Raw genomic sequence first — 21,625 nt, 5'->3', positions numbered from 1 at the left:
TATAGAGTAAACGTTTATGGGGAACGTTATCGAAGGATCTAGCAAGTAGCGATTCGCTGTATGATAACGGGATGAATGTTAAGTTCAGTTAGCTTATAGAGTAAACGTTTATGGGGCACGTTATCGAGGGATCTAGCAAGTAGTGATTCGCTGTTTGGTAACGGGATGAATGTTGAGTTGATTTAGCTTATAGAGTAAAAGTTTATGGGGTGCGGTATCAAAGGATCCAGCATGTAGCGATTCCCTGTTTGACAACGGGATGAATGTTGAGTTGATTTAGCTTCTAGTGTAAACGTTCATGGGGCGCGGTATCGAAGGATCTAGCAAGTAGTGATTCGCTGTACGATAACGGGATGAATGTTGAGTTGATTTAGCTTATAGAGTAAACGTTTATGGGGGCACGTTATCGAAGGATCTAGCAAGTAGGGATTCGCTGTATGATAACGGGATGAACGTTGAGTTGAGTTAGCTTATAGAGTGAACGTTTATGGGGCACGTTATCGAAGGATCTAGCAAGTAGTGATTCGCTGTACGATAACGGGATGAACGTTGAGTTGATTTAGCTTATAGAGTAAACGTTAATGGGGCACGTTATCGAAGGATCTTGCAAGTAGCGATTCGCTGTATGATAACGGGATGAATGTTAAGTTCAGTTAGCTTATAGAGTAAACGTTTATGGGGCACGTTATCGAGGGATCCAGCAAGTAGTGATTTGCTGTTTGATAACGGGATGAATGTTGAGTTGATTTAGCTTATAGAGTAAAAGTTTATAGGGCGCGGTGTCGAAGGATCCAGCATGTAGCGATTCCCTGTTTGACAACGGGATAAATGTTGAGTTGATTTAGCTTCTAGTGTAAACGTTCATGGGGCGCGGTATCGAAGGATCTAGCAAGTAGTGATTCGCTGTACGATAACGGGATGAATGTTGAGTTGATTTAGCTTATAGAGTAAACGTTTATGTGGGCACGTTATCGAAGGATATAGCAAGTAGGGATTCGCTGTATGATAACGGGATGAACGTTGAGTTGAGTTAGCTTATAGAGTGAACGTTTACGGGGCACGTTATCGAAGGATCTAGCAAGTAGTGATTCGCTGTACGATAACGGGATGAATGTTGAGTGTATTTAGCTTATAGAGTAAACGTTTACGGGGCACGTTATCGAAGGATCTAGCAAGTAGTGATTCGCTGTACGATAACGGGATGAATGTTGAGTTGATTTAGCTTATAGAGTAAACGTTTATGGGGCACGTTATCGATGGATCTAGCAAGTGGCGATTCGCTCTATGATAACGGGATGAATGTTGAGTTGATTTAACTTATAGAGTAAAAGTTTATGGGGCGCGGTATCGAAGATCTAGCATGTAGCGATTCCCTGTTTACAACGGGATGAATGTTGAGTTGATTTAGCTTCTAGAGTAACCGTTCATGAGGTGCGGTATCGAAGGATCTAGCAACTGGGGATCCGCTGTATGATAACGGCATGAATGTTGAGTTGATTTAGCTTATAGAGTAAACGCTTGTAGGGCACGGTATTGAAGGATCTAGCAAGTAGTGATTCGATGTATGATAACGGGATGAATGTTGAGTATCTTTAGCTTATAGAGTAGACGTTTATTGGGAGCGGTATCGAAGGATCTAGCAAGTACTGATTCGGTGTATTCATGACGGGATGAATGTTGAGTTGAGTTAGCTTTTAGAGTAAACGTTTATGGGGCACGTTATCAAAGGATCTAGCAAGTAGTGATTCGCTGTATGATAACGGGATGAATGTTGAGTTGATTTAGCTTATAGAGTAAACATTTATGGGGCACGGTATCGAAGGATCTAGCATGTAGCATTTCGCTGTACGATAACGGGATGAATGTTGAGTTGATTTAGCTTATAGAGTAAACATTTATGGGGCACGTTATCGAAGGATCTAGCAAGTAGTGATTCGCTGTATGTTAACGGGATGAATGTTGAGTTGAGTTAGCTTATAAAGTAAACATTTATGGGGCACGGTATCGAAGGATATAGGAAGTTTCGATTTGTTGTATTATAACGGGATGAATGTTGAGTTGATTTAGCTTATAGAGTAAACGTTTATGGGGCACGTTATCGAAGGATCTAGCAGGTAGTGATTCGCTGTATGATAACGGGATGAATGTTGAGTTGATTTAGCTTATAGAGTAAACGTTTATGGGGCGCGGTATTGAAGGATCTAGCAAGTAGCGGTTCGCTGCATGACAACGGGATGAATGTTGAGTTGATTTAGCTTAGAGAGTGAAGGTTTATGGTCCGCCGTATCGAAGGACCTAGCAAGTAGCGATTCGCTGTATGATAACGGGATGAATGTAGAGTTGATTTAGCTTATAGAGTAAACGTTTATGGGGCGCGGTATGGAAGGATCTAGCAAGTAGCGATTCGCTGCATGATAACGCGATGAATGTAGAGTTGATTTAGCTTAGAGGGTGAACGTTTATGGGGCGCGGTATCGAAGGATCTAACAAGTAGCGATTCGCTGTATGATAACGGGATGAATGTAGAGTTGATTTAGCTTATAGAGTAAACGTTTATGGGGCGCGGTATCGAAGGATCTAGCAAGTAGCGATTCGCTGTATGATAACGGGATGAATGTACAGTTGATTTAGCTTATAAAGTAAACGTTTATGGGGCGCGGTATCGAAGGATCTAGCAAGTAGCGATTCGCTGTATGATAACGGGATGAATGTAGAGTTGATTTAGCTTATAAAGTAAACTTTTATGGGGCGCGGTATCGAAGGATCTAGCAAGTAGCGATTCGCTGTATGATAACGGGATGAATGTAGAGTTGATTTAGCTTATAGAGTAAACGTTTATGGGGCGCGGTATCGAAGGATCTAGCAAGTAGCGATTCGCTGTATGATAACGGGATGAATGTAGAGTTGATTTAGCTTATAGAGTAAACGTTTATGGGGCGCGGTATCGAAGGATCTAGCAGGTAGCGATTCGCGGTATGATAACGGGATGAATGTAGAGTTGATTTAGCTTATAGAGTAAACGTTTATGGGGCGCGGTATGGAAGGATCTAGCAACTAGCGATTCGCTGTATGATAACGGGATGAACGTTGAGTTGAGTTAGCTTATAGAGTAAACGTTTATGGGGCGCGGTATCGAAGGATCTAGCAAGTAGCGATTCGCTGTATGATAACGGGATGAATGTAGAGTTGATTTAGCTTATAGAGTAAACGTTTATGGGGCGCGGTATCGAAGGATCTAGCAACTAGCGATTCGCTGTATGATAACGGGATGAACGTTGAGTTGAGTTAGCTTATAGAGTAAACGTTTATGGGGCGCGGTATCGAAGGATCTAGCAAGTAGCGATTCGCTGTATGATAACGGGATGAATGTAGAGTTGATTTAGCTTATAGAGTAAACGTTTATGGGGCGCGGTATCGAAGGATCTAGCAGGTAGCGATTCGCTGTATGATAACGGGATGAATGTAGAGTTGATTTAGCTTATAGAGTAAACGTTTATGGGGCGCGGTATCGAAGGATCTAGCAGGTAGCGATTCGCGGTATGATAACGGGATGAATGTAGAGTTGATTTAGCTTATAGAGTAAACGTTTATGGGGCGCGGTATGGAAGGATCTAGCAACTAGCGATTCGCTGTATGATAACGGGATGAACGTTGAGTTGAGTTAGCTTATAGAGTAAACGTTTATGGGGCGCGGTATCGAAGGATCTAGCAAGTAGCGATTCGCTGTATGATAACGGGATGAATGTAGAGTTGATTTAGCTTATAGAGTAAACGTTTATGGGGCGCGGTATCGAAGGATCTAGCAAGTAGCGATTCGCTGTATGATAACGGGATGAATGTAGAGTTGATTTAGCTTATAGAGTAAACGTTTATGGGGCGCGGTATCGAAGGATCTAGCAGGTAGCGATTCGCGGTATGATAACGGGATGAATGTAGAGTTGATTTAGCTTATAGAGTAAACGTTTATGGGGCGCGGTATGGAAGGATCTAGCAACTAGCGATTCGCTGTATGATAACGGGATGAACGTTGAGTTGAGTTAGCTTATAGAGTAAACGTTTATGGGGCGCGGTATCGAAGGATCTAGCAAGTAGCGATTCGCTGTATGATAACGGGATGAATGTAGAGTTGATTTAGCTTATAGAGTAAACGTTTATGGGGCGCGGTATGGAAGGATCTAGCAACTAGCGATTCGCTGTATGATAACGGGATGAACGTTGAGTTGAGTTAGCTTATAGAGTAAACGTTTATGGGGCGCGGTATCGAAGGATCTAGCAAGTAGCGATTCGCTGTATGATAACGGGATGAATGTAGAGTTGATTTAGCTTATAGAGTAAACGTTTATGGGGCGCGGTATCGAAGGATCTAGCAACTAGCGATTCGCTGTATGATAACGGGATGAACGTTGAGTTGAGTTAGCTTATAGAGTAAACGTTTATGGGGCACGTTATCGAAGGATATTGCAAGTTTCGATTTGTTCTATGATAACGGGATAAATGTTCAGTTGATTTAGCTTATAGAGTAAACGTTTGTGGGGCACGTTATCGAAGGATCTAGCAAGTAGTGATTCGCTGTATGATAACGGGATGAATGTTGAGTTGATTTAGCTTATAGAATAAACGTTTATGTGGCACGTTATTGAAGGATCTAGCAAGTAGTGATTCGCTGTACGATAACGGGATGAATGTTGAGTTGATTTAGCTTATAGAGTAAACATTTATGGGGCACGGTGTCGAAGGATCTAGCATGTAGCATTTCGCTGTACGATAACGGGATGAATGTTGAGTTGATTTAGCTTATAGAGTAAACATTTATGTTTCACGTTATCGAAGGATCTAGCAAGTAGTGATTCACTGTATAATAACGGGATGAATGTTGAGTTGAGTTAGCTTATACAGTAAACATTTATGGGGCACGGTATCGAAGGATATTGCAAGTTTCGATTTGTTGTATGATAACGGGATGAATGTTCAGTTGATTTAGCTTATAGAGTAAACGTTTTTGGGGCACGTTATCGAAGGATCTGGCAAGTAGTTATTCCCTGTATGATAACGGGATGAATGTTGAGTTGATTTAGCTTATAGAGTAAACGTTTATGGGGCACGTTATCGAAGGATCTAGCAAGTAGTGATTCGCTGTACGATAACGGGATGAATGTTGAGTTGATTTAGCTTATAGAGTAAACATTTATGGGGCACGGTGTCGAAGGATCTTGCATGTAGCATTTCGCTGTACGATAACGGGATGAATGTTGAGTTGATTTAGCTTATAGAGTAAACATTTATGGGGCACGTTATCGAAGGATCTAGCAAGTAGTGATTCGCTGTATGATAACGGGATGAATGTTGAGTTGAGTTAGCTTATAGAGTAAACATTTATGGGGCACGGTATCGAAGGATCTAGCAAGTAGCGATTCGCTGTACGATAACGGGATGAATGTTGAGTTGATTAAGCTTCTAGAGTAAACGTTTATGGGGCACGGTATTTAAGGATCTAGCAAGTAGCGTGTCGCTGTATGAGATAACGGGATGAATGTTGAGTTAATTTAGCTTATAGAGTAAACGTTTATGGGGCACGGTAGCGAAGGATCTAACAAGTAGCAATTCGATGTATGATAACGGGATGAATGTTGAGTTGAGTTAGCTTATAGATTAAACGTTTATGGGGCGCGGTATCGAAGGATCTAGCAAGTAGCGATTCGCTGTATGATAACGGGATGAATGTTGAGCTGATTTATCTTATTGAGTAAACGTTTATGGGGCACGGTTTCGAAGGTTCTAGCAAACTCAAAGAAAATTACGTCAGTAGCTTTAGAAGCATGGAATTTGTCGCGAAAAAAAGTAGCAAATTCAGAAAGGTCGGATTTGTACGAAAAACTTTTCCGAAGGCCATGTTGAATACTACAGGGACAGTGATGGTCATATTTATAGCTAATAACATTTAAATATTTAAATTTAAAGCACTGTTACGCTTCTCTCGAGCTGAAAGTCTTTCTGAAAAAAACGAATTTAGTGGATTTCGATAGCGCCCAGCAAGTTTATTATTAGAACCAACTGTCTATTTTCCCTAATTAAAAGGTTAATTAAAGAATTTTAAATAATTAGGCGACTTATCGCAAGAATTACCAACCTATATAATGTCCCCTAGTTCTATAACTCACTCAGACGAACCGCGTAAGTGTAGCTTTCATGGATTTATTTTAACAAATCTGCTAAGAATAAAACAAAACCTGTGACTTATGCTCTACAATTTTACATTGTATCGTTGGTAAAGATATTAGTCTCTAATTATATATACTATTTTTATCTTCAGATTCAAAAATTGGCAACAGTGTCCCACACCTCCTGTCTGCCAGAAGGTGCATTTGTTTTACTGGGCTTGGTTTAATCATTGCGGGACTCGACCAGTTCAAATCAAAGGCAAATAACATGCCATAAACGGTTTATTGCATTCAGAAAACCTTTTACAGCTCAGCTACTAGGCGCCCGTTTCCGTGTTTCGCGGCGTCGGCGTCAGCTTTGGCGTAACCGCCCCATATTTAGCGGGAAAATTGACGTAACGTCACCTCCACACCAGTTCAATTACACGCAATATTTAGCGGAAAAATTCAGTTTTTGAACTAGATTTAGTTGAAGAGTTAAGTTTTTCCGCTAGATTTAGCCTGAAAACTGACGTCACGTGATCTCAATACCGATTCGATTCCCCGCTAAATGGTAAATTCAATAGGTGTTGAAGGCATGTGACGTCAATTTTCCCACTTAATGTAGCGGAGGAACTGAATTGGAGAAGTAAGGGGGAGGAGGGAATGGGGGAGGAGAGGGGGAGGGGTTAAGGGGAGGGTACGAAGAAGGAGGGTGTACCTTCCCCTCCGTACCCTCCCCTCCTCGTCCTTAAGAGCTGTGCTCTATTTTCGCATTACAGAGATTTGTAAACGACTTTCATTTTTTTTTCGTATAGAACGGGATCGTGATATAAGATATTGTCCCACGAACAGATACTAGAGATAATGTATCGTTTTGTCTCCCCAACTAACAACCAAAACTTCAGTCCGCAGAGAAGCGTATAAAATCAGAGTATGCAATATTACATGTTCTCATAAAAAAAAAAAAAGAAAAGCTGCCCAGCGCTTTTGTTCATTGCCGTCCGAAGTTTATTTTAATGAGCACCTATGGTGCACTGCAAATTTGACGCACCCACAAAAACAAATTTAATTCATTTTTAATTCCTTCTTTGTTTTATTCAAATTTTCTATGAGCTAGAACTTATCAACTTATCTTCAGGGCAAGACTATATTATTTTTACATATGTTTTATGGAATATTAAAAAAAATTGTTATTTCTTGTTTTTTTTTCGTTGGAAAGCTGTTTAGTTTCAGTTCATTAGTATGCGTTGCAAATAAAGTAGAAAGCAAATAATTATCAACTCACGTGGTCAGAAAAAGAAAAGCACTAATGGGTTCACTGGGGTGCTTTTTCTTCCAGGAATTCTCTAATTTCGTGGCATATTTTTTCAGTTTTGTTTTCAGCTGCTCAGCATACAAGGGGGTCATCTTTGGCTGCAGAAAATCAATACTATAAACAAGAACAATATACTAAAACAGAACACACTTACTTCCCACAGGGAGGCACTGAGGAGTGTGAAAGTTACATCGAGTATACGTTTCTGAGTTCGAAATATCTCATTGATCTGAAAAAAAAAAAAAAATCCAGGAAATTTAAAATGCTATTTTTCCCCCATACGTTTTTTATAGATACGCTCAGCTTGAACATATAAAAACTTAACTACGGCAGCAGTTCCGCTGCGGTTGCCCTTCTCGGTGTGCATAAATGCATGTAATTCTTCTAATACACATAAATGCGTCCACAAATCTTGCTCTAGCTGATATCTTTCGAATAATTACTTTCTGAGAACCTTGTAACGAACTCTGAAAGTACCGAATACTTGAATAAATAAAATTCAAAGAAATTTGCAAGCTTGAACTTTCCCGAAGGTTTTCTTTGTTAATAAAATACGCCTGGGTAAAAAATATTAATTATATATAATCTTTAAGTGATAGTCCTTCATGCATGCAACCACCTCCTAAAGCTGTCGATTTTAAGACGTGAATAAAAGACACAGATTGTTTTGCATAAGCAGCGGCTGGGCGGAGGAATAATTCTAAAATGTTGGACTGCCATGGAAACAAAGGCCAATCAGTCAATCACCTTGAGAGCTCTAGGTCGCCTATATGTTAGTAACTCTTTGTGTTTGGCTAGCACGCAGGGAAGGCAATGGTATTACTTTCTCAAGATCCAGCGAATTAAGTTGGAAGAATTCCGGTCCTTTTCGCACTGCCTCGCACACACGCAAAAAAAGAGCAGATTGGAGGCGATATCGCTGAACAGTGGCGGTATGCAGCCCACTAAGGCCCAGCCTGTTCGTTGTGCCAATCGGACGCCCGAAAAGAGAACGGCGTTTTGACAGGGACGGAGAAGCAAGGTGGCGCTCGTTCTGCATCGACCGAGGACCAAATAAGGGCACAAGGTTCGTCTCAAATGAATCATGGGAATACCGCCTACATAGAGGAAACGTAGTCTGACGTAGTCTGCATCGGGGCACTGATGAAACTCAGCTCGCTTTTAGACTCGAAAAAGCTCACATCAAGGTACCGTATCGGGTTATAAACGCGTATCTTGTATACAGGATGTTTCACGAAGCGCGGGCCAAATCCCACTTGCGAAAGGTACGCGTAGCACAGAAAAGAAGTTACTATAATTTGGTTACTGCCAGTGGGCATGTACATAAAATTAACTTTTGGGTTAATCAGTTTTTTTTTTTTTTTTACTTTCGAATAATTATGCTTTTCATGTCTAAATGCAAAGGTATGGTTTTTGTCAAAAACATTGCAGACATAACAGAAAACTTTTAAATCAGCACACTACAAGATGTCAAGCACATGCATCCTTTTATGGCGTTTCGAACAAACAACAACTTCATTTGGACGAGTCTTGAAGTTTCGGTTTCCCATCAAAACGTGTTTTCGTGCCTGCAGTCCTAGTACAAAGGTGCCCAAGCGCGCAACCATTGTGCGCATCCAAGCATTATTCTCAAGAGGGAGGTGAATTCAAGAATCAAATATTATTTTCTCGAGGTTATTTAAACAGCACAGCGTTTTATTTCGCCGGCTCGAGTTACACCTTCTTTCCAGGAAGCGGCAACACGGTGGGTACGCGATATCGACCGCAGAGAGCTAACCGCAGCTCCGGAGATGCAGTTTGATGGGAAACCCATCACTTAAAAACAGTCATGGGTAAGTTACTTTTAAAAAGTAATTCGTTACAGTTACAGTTACTTTCAGAAAAAAGTAGTGAAGTTACCTTTACAGTTACCGGAACAAAAGAGTAACTCGTTACAGTTACAGTCACTTTTAAAAAGTAACGACGTTACTTTTCAGTTACTTTTCTATAACACAAAAAAAAATTTAGAAAAAACTAAAAAACGCCCTTCACAACGTTTTATTGCATAAAATAAAAAAGTACGCTTTTTGCCTCATATTCTAACTTAGCAGCAGTTGCTTCTCGAAGTTATTGTTTGAAAGTTTCCACGCCAGAGTAGTGGCGCAAATCAAAATTCGAAAAATGCGCAGTGCGGAGTAGTGGCGCTAATCAGAATACGAGACATGCGCAGTGCCCTTCACGTGTATTGTTGTTTTATGGTTGATTCACCCGATTAAAAAGCGTTTGCACAGAAAAAAGAAAAAACACAACATAGGTAGTGCTTCAAGACACTAAGATGTAAGTGTTCAGGCACAAAGTACAAGCGCGTGCGTAAAGATAACTAGATATTTTTTCATAAAATCTACACGTGGCTATATTCGGGTCGTGACTCGCGAGAAAGAACGTATTCACAACTTTGTGGAAGGCCAACTTGACACTCGAAATGTCGGAATAGACGATTTGGAAAGTGCAACAAAGAATGGCTAAGTTGCACTCGTTCAGTGATATATTATTCATAAAACACTGCAAAGTAGCGACAAAAGTAACGTCGTTACTTTCATCGTTACCTCAGAAAAAATAATAGAACTACAGTTAAAAGTTACATTTTTAAAAAGTAACTCGTTACAGTTACAAGTTACCAAAAAGTAAGGAAATTACGGTAACGCGTTACTAGTAACGCGTTACTACCTAAGACTGCTTAAAAACGAGTCTATAGTGAGTGTTTATGGAGCAGGGGGGGGGGGGGGGTTGAACATCGAGAAGTATTACGCGTACCTTACATTTTTGTAACGTGCGCGTATTTCACCGTTTTAAATTATGCCCAGATAGTTTTTAACTTAAGCCATGATTTTTCACTTACTAATATACATTGTAATTACGTCAAATAATTGAGAACCTTATTATAACGATTCTATTAACATTCCCAGCTAGGCGCTTTGGTAGAGACCAATGTTGCCCCAAACTTTTTTCTACGCGGTACCGACTCTTTGCACGAGCAATTTGGGCCGTGTCGCGTGAACCCCCCCCCCCCCCCTTTAACGTTGTAAACAATACCTATGCTCCAGAAGTTACACTGAATTGTCTTCAAAATGAATATTAGAAAAAAAAAAAAATTGGACTGGAGGTAATGCGCAGCGCAAGTTTGACTGCTTCTTGCACGTGGCTTTCGACGATGTCAGAAATCTAAGCTCTTATTGGCTTATTGAAAAAAAAAATAGTGGGTAGACTTCAAGGCATCTAGCATTGAGTTCTACCCACTATACTTCCATTCAAAGCCAATCATAACACGACGTCGTTCAGACGTCACTGCAACCCTTGCGCAAGAAGCAGATGCCTTGCTCTCCGCATAGACTTCTTTTAACGATGCCGCGCCATTTAGCGGCACCAAATCAAAATTTCAGACCACCGCCTGGCCTGGTTACGTGCGCCGCTACCGGCGGGTCCGTGGCCACCATGAAGAGGCATACGGTGGCGCGGGCCATTGAGCTGCAGCGCCCTCATTTTACCTTTCGAGAAGTATCCTTATTGTTCTGCAACACGTCAAGCGTAAAAACGCGACGGATAACAAGGAAAACATCGGAAATTTTAGATTTATATCCACCTGTAATATTACAGCTGTCATTGAAAAATCTATTTTAAATATATATAAAGCACAGTCCGTTGAATGCGCACTCCCGATCCCCGAGATGAATGAAGTCCTGTGCGCGCGTGCACGAAGAATCATTATGAGAGCTAGCGCAATAACAGTAACCGAGCTACGGGCACAGGTACGTAAGTTTCTCTTTTAAGACTTTATTCGGGCGTGGCGTATGAGGGAATCTGAACTTTTGGTACTCTCTTTAAGATGTTCCTTTTATTCCTTGCCAAGCTATCCCGTATTTGGAAGCAATTGGGTAATCGCTATGAAATAAAACGACAGAGGGGGAACACTTACGAAAACAAGATATATAAGGCTGGGCTAAAAGCATTTCAGGCAAGCTGGCTGCCTCCCGAACGGTGCTGGTTGCCGCCGCTTCGTGATCTAACAAGCTGTCTTTAGTATTTTTGCTTTAATCGTTGGAAAACGACATCTGAGGAGGGAACCGCGTGTCACAGGATGCCACTGCCGATGAAGAAAACGTTCTCTACTGCTGCTGCTGAAGACGCCGTATGGGACGCAAACTTCGATATGTGCGTCACGACGTCAACAGCGATTGCACGGTCAATCGCTGATAAAACTGCATTGACAACGAAGACGTGACAAACGTCCGCGTCACCGATGTTGCTAGCTTCGCCAACGAAAACGCCGCAACCATCTCAATCTCCTGTGAGAACTAGAGCCACTAAATATTCCCATAGTATAGAAACTTCCAAGCTTCGCCTCAGAACCGAGTCGTGGCGCAACAGTCGCGATCCCCAATATGGCACTGCCCTGTGCGGCCGAAACGAAGCGCGTATAGTGTCGCGTTTGTTGTGGTGCGAGCTTTGCAGTTCACTTTCCTGGTCTGTAGGGACACAGATATGTTTTTATTAAAGTTATTTCCTTCCTTCCGAACAGCGCGTGACTTCATCCTCACTGTCTCGTATCTCTTTTTCGACTCGAAGCAGATCAAAGTCGAGTGTTATAGGCTTAGCCTTTAAGGCGTAGAGTTCGAAACGCAGCGCCAGCGCAACCGGAGCGGCCAAACGATCCGGAAATCTTTTTGGCAAACCAGATTAGCAAATCCTTCATTAGAAAAAAAAAAAATAACTAGAAAAGGACGACGAACTTTTCGTTCTGTCCTAACGCATCGATTCCCTAGAGGTACAGTGAGCGACACTGCTAGCGCGAACAAGCGACCGCCGGTTTTTCCCTTTGTTCTCTTTAAAACCAAGGGCTGTCATCCAAGTTATTATTAATACGGAAAGAGCTCATTTAGTTCTATAATGTAGGCGATACAATTTCGTGCTCGCTAATACTATTTAGAAGTAAAATGCGAAAATGCGCCGATGTCGTGTTCGCGCTAACAGTGTCGCGATGTGTACGACCCGTCGGGGAGGGGGGGGGGGGGCGTTTTTTAGTGGTCGACTGATAAATTCCGCACTTCTGGTAAGCGGACTGGAACGAACTTGTTGGTACTGTGGGAACATTCAGTGACTAGTAAGAATGAACCAACCAAAAAAACTAGCCGTTTTGCGCCAGGACACTTCAACATACCTTTTACTCCCAAACTTGAACTGCGCAGTCAGTCTCGGACGTTCGTCTTGCGGGCGAATCTGTAGTCATTGACTTCATCCGAAGTGTATGTATTTGGAATATCAACCAAACTTCTAGTCTCACAATAGCAAATCGGGACACGCTGCGCTGGTGCTAGCAATCGCGGAGGCAGCACCTTGCCCGATCATAGTGGCCAGCCGCACTTTGGACGACCATCAAGGCAGCGTCACATGGTCTCCAAGAGGAATTTTTTTCGAGCGTAAATTACGCAAGTAAATTTACACCTCTTATTTTAGTCGAGTTTTCAACAATATTATTCGCGAAATTAACAATACTCGTGTCAGAAAACTATTTGCCGTTTATAGCTAATTATACTAGTGTTATTCAGGTAATGACGGAGCGTTAGAAGGTCGACTACATACTGTCAATATTTGAAAAGTCGCTTTCCTTTCTGCAATTTTACCCAAATTTACTTACCTTTTCCACAAACTTGCGTAAATATTTAAGCACACTTTGTTTTTTCGTTAGACGTTCCTTGTGCCCTTTACTATAAAGAATGTAAAGTTCAAGTTCAGCTGAACTTCCAACATATATTTCACCTGGAAAACAGGGCTGGTTTTAAAGAGTGTATCATCTATTCGGTTTAATATTTTAGACAACTTTACAGATAAGAAATTAAAGCCGTTTACAACTCCCTGTAACGCCGAATTAGAGCGCAGCTCTCTCGAGGAGGAGGGGAAGATACGAAGAGGGGGCTATGCCCCTCCTTTTCTCCTGCTGGCCCCCATATAGGGAAAAATATTTAGCTAAAATTAGCGAAAACTATATTCCGCTAAATTTAGCGGGGAAAATTTTCCGCTAGATTTAGCGGGGAAACCGTTCCGCTACATTTAGCTGGGAAAATTTTCCGCTAGATTTTGCGGGGAAATTTTTTCGCTAAATTTAGCGCGGAATTTTTTCCGCTAGATTTAGCGGGGAAATTTACTTATCATGTACCGCGCGGCTACGCCGACGGCGACGGTGACGGGGACGCCGACGGCGACGGTGACGGGGACGCCGTCGCCGCTCAAGCCGGAAACGGGCGCCTAAGAGCTGCGCTCTAAAATGCTTAATATTATTGCTCTTTCAAATACAACAAAGCCAGGAAGGCAACAACTATTCTGTCTCACATTGTCTCTTTTTTTTTACATTCACACTAAGTTTTGGCTTAATTACTTGTGACTAGCTTTTGTTTTGAACTATAAAAGCGTTTTTTTTAAGCTAAAATATTATCTGAAATACGACCGTTTAGAATCCGGGGATTATCTATGTCTGGCAGTTGAAAAAAAAAAAAAAACTGTTTCTGACGTGAAGCGCCAAAGCATCATCTGAAAGAAACACCCAACTTATCTCATTAGAAAACACATAAATTGATTAGACAAGCAAATAATCTCACATTAAACCGAGAGGATCAGTGCGGTGTTAAAGACTACGGAAGTCACATAGGATCAATTCGGTGAAACGGCGCGTCCAAGTTTTCTTTAAATCCCCGTATCCTTGCTCTTTCGGTGTATACAAAAAGGTAATATAATTAGTTTATTCTGTTTTGTTGTTTACCAATATATGCCTGCAACGTCACACACTCCAAAATTTAGATTTCCGTGCCCTTAGCGAAAACTAATACGTTTGAAATATACCACATTCTAGTTTGAGTGTATTTGAAATACAGTTCATAATTTTAAGTACACGAAAAATATACCGAAAATATAAACTTCTTTCTTTTTACTTAGTACCGAAATATACTTCTAAAAATCATTTTAAAATACCTTAAATTCAACTACATTTGAAGTTCCCTTCATGCGTTTTGAAATATGTAAATACTAAATTAATAGGCACAAAATACCTGTCACATATATTTCTTTAAATATTTATTTAATTCATGAAAAATATACTCCAACCATAAAAAATGTAGTAATCAAAAATACGTGCTGAATCCTCTTAAAATACATGAAAATCGTAAATACTGTTGTGTTATACTCTAAGTACCTTTTGACTGCAATACTTTGGTAGTTTGACTTAAGCTACCAAAATATTGAAAAGCTCCCCTTCTAGAAGTTCACTTCAAGCAGATATGGAGTACACTGAAGCGCCTAAATACAACATTTGATTAGTTTGTCAATTGATTTGCGCAGCATCGCACTGATAAATCAGCCCAATTTATGGTATTGTTTCCTTTTTTCTATCAAGAACACACCTGATCAGTTCCTTGCACACCAATCACAAACGAAGTTCGGGAACTACAACCACAACATTTGCTGATGCTGGAAAGCTTCAGCAGGTGCAGTGAACAGATACGTTTCGCGTGGTTTTGTTAACACAATGTTAGTTCACTGAATGTGTATACTCACCATTGTACGTGATGTGAGTAGTGACTTTAATATAGTGATAGTAACTGCCATATTAAATAGTAAACTACTAAAAAGGAAAGGCAAAATAACTACTGTAAAATATTCATTTTTCGCGGGCTCCATATTTCGCGATTTAGGTCAAAGTTGAAGTTTTGGAATAATTCGCAAATTTTAATTTTTGCGGCGCGCTGGGATCGCAATATAGATTTTAATGTTTTTACATTTTTCCGGAATTGTTCACGGGACCTATTTTTCGGAATTGTAGGCGATTCGCGAACTTTGCGAGAATTAGGTCCTCACGAAAATAAAGTCGTTTACAGTATTTTTAAGTGAAGAAACTGCCTTGATTCGCTTCGTCCTGAGTGGTGCTACGCAGAGAAGCAATACCATGTATTTTATGAGCCGTTTGTGTGGATATTGTTTTAGGGACTGCGCCGAATTGTTATTAGTTGTACCAATGCTTTTTAGTGAGAGATATCGTCCACAACTTCAAAACACTGTTTCCCCTTTGACAGACTCCCGAGGAGAAGATCGAATACTTGGAACCTTAATAAGCGCAGAGGTGGTCACCGAAAAAATGATTACCTTCAATATGTAGGCTATATAGGGCTCTAGAGCAGTCAACGGGTCTGTGAATGTGCTGCTCAGTGCGTCATGGTGTTTGTGTTTGTTTCTAATGTAGCTTTGTGAGATGTATTTAGTAGTGCCTTCAAATACCACAGGGACACCATTTCCTGATAAAATCGAAAATAAAAAAAAATTGTGTCACCGGTTTTTAATGCACAAATGCATCTTGAGTGTGAAGGTATAATATTTTTGGTATATCTAAAATATTTGTTGATTCATATTTATAATGTATTTTGAATACCTTCGCGCGTATTTCGAATGCGGCCAAAATAATACAGAATAAATACAGAATGAATATTCGTATTCAATATATTTCAACTTTGTTTGAAGTACGGTCTCTTTTTGCTAAGGGTGATATTATGGCAAGAAAGTGAAAAAAAAGATCAACTAGGTAATTTCTCGACCCCAATGATTTTCGTGCGGAAACAACCCCGATTTGGAGCCTTAGAGCCGTAAACGTACGCGCGTGTACTTTCCTGATAATTTAACCCATGTAAATTGTGTTTCTGAGTAACATTTAGGTACGCAAGCATTCTTTGTCAAGTTCATTTGTTTTAGTTTGTTTAACTCACATTGTGAGTTATGAAATCGTTGTACATTGTGGTATATGAACGCTGGATTTGCTAAATATTCGCCCCCAAAAGCAATTTTCAGTTTAACTCAAGAATAATGGTATTGCATTTAATCTCTAGTAGAAACACCTGGAAGATTTGGCAATTCGGAAATGCTAGGCACAGTGACTAGGTATGTCGTGACTGACTCAGGTAGTGATTAATCCAACTGGGCCACAATTTTGCTTGGAATACATGAAATGTCTCACTAATCGAATAAACTTTTTCTGCGAAACTGCTCAATATCGAACTGTTCACGCGAGAGGGAGCATACTATTAGAATAAATCTTGGCTAGAGAAATTCTTCAGCAGTTGAGCCTGCTCGATAATATTTTTCTCGTCCATCCGTCCCCACAACACTACTCTCAGTAAACTTGAGTGGCCGAATAAAAAGATATGAGCGGCATCGGGTTAAAACAGGATATTTACCCATCCATTGTTTCTGCAGCAAGGTGTTTTAGAGCGCACCTTTTAGGTGCCCATCTCCGGCTTGAGCGGCGTTGCCGTCGGCGTCAGCGTAACCGCGCGGTGCATTATAGGAAATCTCCCATAATGCACCGCGTGGGGAGGAGGAGGGGGAGGAGGAGGACGAGGGGGAAGGAGGGAAGGGAGAGGAGGACGAAAGGGAGGGGAGCAGAAGGGGAGGAGAAGGGGCGGGTGGAGTAGAAGGAGGGGTGGAGCTTGAAGGAGGAGGAGGTGTAGCACGGATGATGAGGAGGAGGGGTATACCCCCTCCAGTACCGTTCCCTCCTCCTCCTCAGGAGCTATGCTCTAATCCGGTGTTACAGGGTGTTGTAAACGTCCTAATTTTTTTTCTTGCTATCATACTTCATGCCTTAATGACGCTAATATTCGGTGTCACTAGACATGTCTTGGATATAAAGTATTAACGCAAAACTTGTGTTGTTTAAGGCAAGATTACAAATTATATCGTAAACTCAGTATATTAAAAAAGCTGCACCTTTTTGTTTTTGCGAAAGAGCTCTAACGTAACCAGTAAGCAAATTAACGCTTAAATAAATACTCACGTTTTATTCTTACTCGCGACATTGCACTATTCATTTTTGCATCGCCATCGAGGTTTGCGTCCAACGACGTCCCTGAAAAAAAAAACAAAAAAACATTAAAGCAAGTGCATTGGTTGAAAAGTAGCAATCTGTTTGAACATAAAATTTGCGTTAAAAAATAAATTACCACCACACACTTCAAAATTTCAATACTGTATCATAGTTTGAAGAAAACTGATTGTATTCTCATTTATAAAATACCATAATATAGATTAAAAGGAATCAGTGCGACATAACTCATGAGCTCTGCTCCCTTTCATGTAGCATAAACAAGCGCTGAAAACGCTGTTGTTATTACATCCCACTCCGTACACTAGGCCTCCTGACCAGTGTGTCGAACCGAAAAAAATACGGGTTCGGTTACGGTTCAGGTTGAGGTAAGTTTATTTTGTTCCGGTTCAGTTCCGGTTCGATTAATTCGATCCGCGAACCGGTTCTCGAACCGGTTCGGGGCGCTGAACCGGTTCGGAAATTATAAATGACAAATTGCAACATCAAAATAAATAACAAATAAAACATCTGAAATCAGCACATACGAAACGGGATACATCGTAGTGTAAGGCTCAGGGATTTCTACCAGGAATGGTTTCTTTATGTGCACTCAAAGGTTACCTCACCGACGTTTACGCATTTGGACTTCATCTAATTGGGTCCGACGCAGTAGCTGTAAAATCCGCGACCTCCTTACAAACCCACTTACAAGTAGAACTCGCTAACTATCCCGCCACCTCGGCGTGTAAGCAATTGAAGGAACAGTGGGGAGAAAATACAGCTTTCTTTATTTGAACTAGCCTTTGGTAACTCAAATTAGACCCTTAAAGAAGTTTTCATTAAACAAGATGCGGAATATGAAAAGCACTTCACCGAACGCAACTCCAGAAGGACGTAATAGGATAAATATTAAAATAGAAGAGTTCGCTGTCTCACAAATATGTTAGCTTCTAAGTGCCTATACGAAACAGGATGCATTATTATCAAACTCCACAGCCTTTTATTTTCTCACTCCGATGGAAGCAAGCCTCAAGAACTCGCGCGTTCTAGTAACGTGTTATGAAATGAGCCCACAGCAGCATTTAGGATTTACGAGATTGTAGAAAAATGAAATCCCGTAACGCGATTTTTTTTTTCCTTCCAATTCTCTTTCTTCCGTGCAAGCCGCGACCAGCGCAATACTGGTTCCTATGTCAAGATTCATAGATGCAGCGTTTGTCAAGATTCATGGATGCAGCGTTTATATTCCTAAGACTGAGTGGAGAAGAAAGATATGTAAGCGAGGTGTGTGTCAGTTGACGGCACTTAAAAACAAATGGCATTGATAGCACATTCATTGTGAACAGCGCGTGGCCGAACCGTTTTGACATGAGCCGGTAACCGTTATTTTTTTTCCGGTTCAGTTCCGGTTCGGGTTCATCGCGATAACAATATAACGGTTCGGGTTCGGGTTCAGTTCCGGAAAAAATACCGGTTCGGTTCCGGTTTTCGGTCCGGTTCCGGTTCGACACCCTGCTCCTGACGCAACTTGTTAGGGAAGTTTTTTTTATAGATGCCTGGGAAGGCATCTATAAAGAAACGTCCCTATTCACACATGTCATAAAACGGTAGCACCAAAAACCAGAGAGGCTTTATGGTTCCTTGTAACTTTCCCTGTCAATGTTTTAAAGTCTAAATTTTTCAGCTGCTGGAGCAGATTATCTGGTAGATATAAGTGGCTACTGCAGTCGAAAATAGGCATGCGTTGTTATTTCCGTGAATAGGCAATCCCATCTAAGTCACAACAAAAATATATTCGCCAGATATTGCCTCAATGCCATGCGTTGAGGCACATACGTTGCCTTTATAAATTAGTGTTTCTAGACATGATGCAGTAACACATCGCGATTTCACAGCTGCCCTGCTTATAGTACATCCTTTTTGCATTTTTACCAACCTCGCTTTCGCACTTGACTGAGCTTCAACGCTCTCCTCCCGTAGAGTAAAAAAACACTAAAATCGTTATGTGATTGATTATCACCGACCACGATTACGAAACTTAAGTTAGGTTTCTGCTACTGTAAGCATCTATGAACAATTTTAAATATGCATATTCCCCGAGTGTTTTTTTTTATTATTTATCCGGCACAAGCGCGTGTTTCTTTTTATTTTTCACCCGTTTCAAAATATAATAAATTTAAGGGTGTCAAGAAGCGAAGGCAAGCAGACGAGCTGGTTAGGGAACAGCGTAACCTAAATCGCAAGACACTCAGAAATATAATAACAAACCAAACGACACAAAATGCGTCGGCTATCTTTAAATCTGTCTCAGTTTAGATTATGAGTTCATATGAATGTCCAAAAATAAAGGACTCCAAGAACATTTAAATATTGGCAAAAGTGCAAAACCACGTAGTTATTCACCGTTAACAAATATGCATGTAATTACACTCGTGTTGTTTACCATGGAGCGTATGTCTGTACAATTATTAACGAAGTAAAACAACAAGTTATTTCAAAATGGCTATGTACCAGATGAAAATCAATTTGAGGTTTATCATGCTCAGTTGGCCCTGAGTACGCTAGAGAACGCTAGGCAAAATGCAGTGAATGGGCTCTCGCGTGCTTTGTGGAAGAGAGTCATCGACGTGATTTTGTTTTACATTTTGCAGTAAACAGTTTAGAAATTACAACTGTGCCTGTCAGATTTTCGTTTTTGAACCAATATTTTGAGGCATTACTTCCACACTTCTTTGTTTAATTTGACGTTTTACCCATCATACAAGAAAAAAACATGTTGGCAATGAACTCTTCTTTTCTTCTTCATTGCGTTCCCAGTTTTATATCTTAAATTTTTGTTCAAAAACTGCAGTCAGCGTCATCACCTTTTGCATGGAAAAGTGCATGGCAAAATGCGTAGGCATTTTTATACTTCTCGAGCCTACGCAGAGGTTAGCAGTGCAATGTGTAAAGTGAACTGCCCTACGTCTCACGCAATTGAATAAGTAATTGTTTACAACATATTTTGAGTACATTTTTACAGTCTACGCCATCGTTCTTGCCGACTCAGTAAATTAGGATATTGCCATCAGGTGATAGCTGGAGATTAATATGCTGGATAAGTATTTCAATTTGTTTTTTTTATTATTATTTTTCAGCAGGTATAATTTAATCGCGTTCTGCTAGCCTTCAACAAAAAGGTTACACCTTCTGTAATGATGTAAAGCAAACACAGTAAAACGCTGTCTGCAACGAAAAGTCCAAGACTTAGCACCCTAGTCTTGTTTGGCGTCGTTCTTCCCGAGCGCCCATGTCTGGCTGTTCGTCTTTGTTACACACCGTCTTTAGTGTGCATTCTCGCCTCTATGATCCTTTGCTTTTCGTCTTCATAATTTTTGCCCTCTCCTTATTTAATCAGTTTAAGTTTAATCAAAAGAAACGCCCCTTAGTGCTCCGCCACACTAGCGACTGATTCGATTACACTAAACATAAAGAAACCTGTGTAAAAATGCTACTCGTGGTCATTAAAGGTCAATAAGGTCTGACTACTGACTCTAGCAGTCTATAAACCGCTTTATGGACGTGAGCATAAAATGACAGATATATGGTTTTTGTTTGTCTATTTGAGAAATTGAAGCAAAGAAACACATCAAGAAAAAAGGTTCGCGTTCCAGCTCGGTCAGAAAACTTACCGTAGGCCACGGCGCAAAGCACGAAGAATACTTTCAGAAGAACCATGGTCAGTGTTCTTTTTTTGAGAGATATAGCAAAGACCGTTCGCCGGCCGTATATATACTATTTCAATGTATGACATTTGAAAAAGACGAAAACCTTTCTCGCTCGTCGTTGATCATTGACAAGGTCTTACGCACTTGCAGATAATCAGAAGTTATGTTTCCTTTGGTATAACCTTTTCTTGATAAGGTTGCAAGTTCTCATGAAAATGTGAAATCCCACGTTCGTTGTAGATATAACGGGCAGTTCATTTTGCTTACAAATGGCAGCTCATGTAGACGGGTGAATGAGGGGGTGGGACTTCGTAAGCCAGCTCGCTACTTTTCTGAATTTTTTGTTTATGGACTTTTATAGAATGACTTTGATATGGGTACCCTAATGCTTTACAGTGTATTCCCGTTGATTCAGTTCCATCCCTTTTACCTATTATCAAAAAAGTCTAGAATTTTAGTATGTTTAATCTTTACTTCAGTCATTTAGGAGTTCACTTAGGAGCAGCAGTCTATGAAAAAAGCAACGCCACAGTCATCCGGTCCACAGAGGAATATCTATAAGGGGAAAAAAAGAAAAGAAAACTTC

General features: G+C 40.6%; 1 protein-coding gene across 1 annotated transcript in view; it reads right to left on the bottom strand.

The window, feature by feature from the left end:
* LOC115320239 overlaps positions 1-21,049 on the bottom strand; it is a 52,243-nt gene extending 31,194 nt beyond the window's left edge. The window contains exons 1-5 of the mRNA XM_040216674.1: positions 21,004-21,049; positions 17,303-17,374; positions 13,127-13,248; positions 7,610-7,684; positions 7,426-7,553 (exon numbers count right to left, since the gene is read on the bottom strand). Of these exons, the coding sequence (XP_040072608.1) occupies positions 7,426-7,553; positions 7,610-7,684; positions 13,127-13,248; positions 17,303-17,374; positions 21,004-21,049 (443 nt within the window). The remainder of the gene's footprint in view (positions 1-7,425; positions 7,554-7,609; positions 7,685-13,126; positions 13,249-17,302; positions 17,375-21,003) is intronic.
* Between the last annotated feature and the right edge of the window lie 576 nt (positions 21,050-21,625).

This window comes from Ixodes scapularis, unplaced genomic scaffold (assembly GCF_016920785.2).
Source record: "Ixodes scapularis isolate PalLabHiFi unplaced genomic scaffold, ASM1692078v2 PGA_scaffold4__175_contigs__length_147842914, whole genome shotgun sequence".
NCBI lineage: Eukaryota > Metazoa > Arthropoda > Arachnida > Ixodida > Ixodidae > Ixodes > Ixodes scapularis.
Note: the sequence above shows the minus strand (reverse complement) of the source record. Positions and strands in the feature narration are given on the sequence as shown.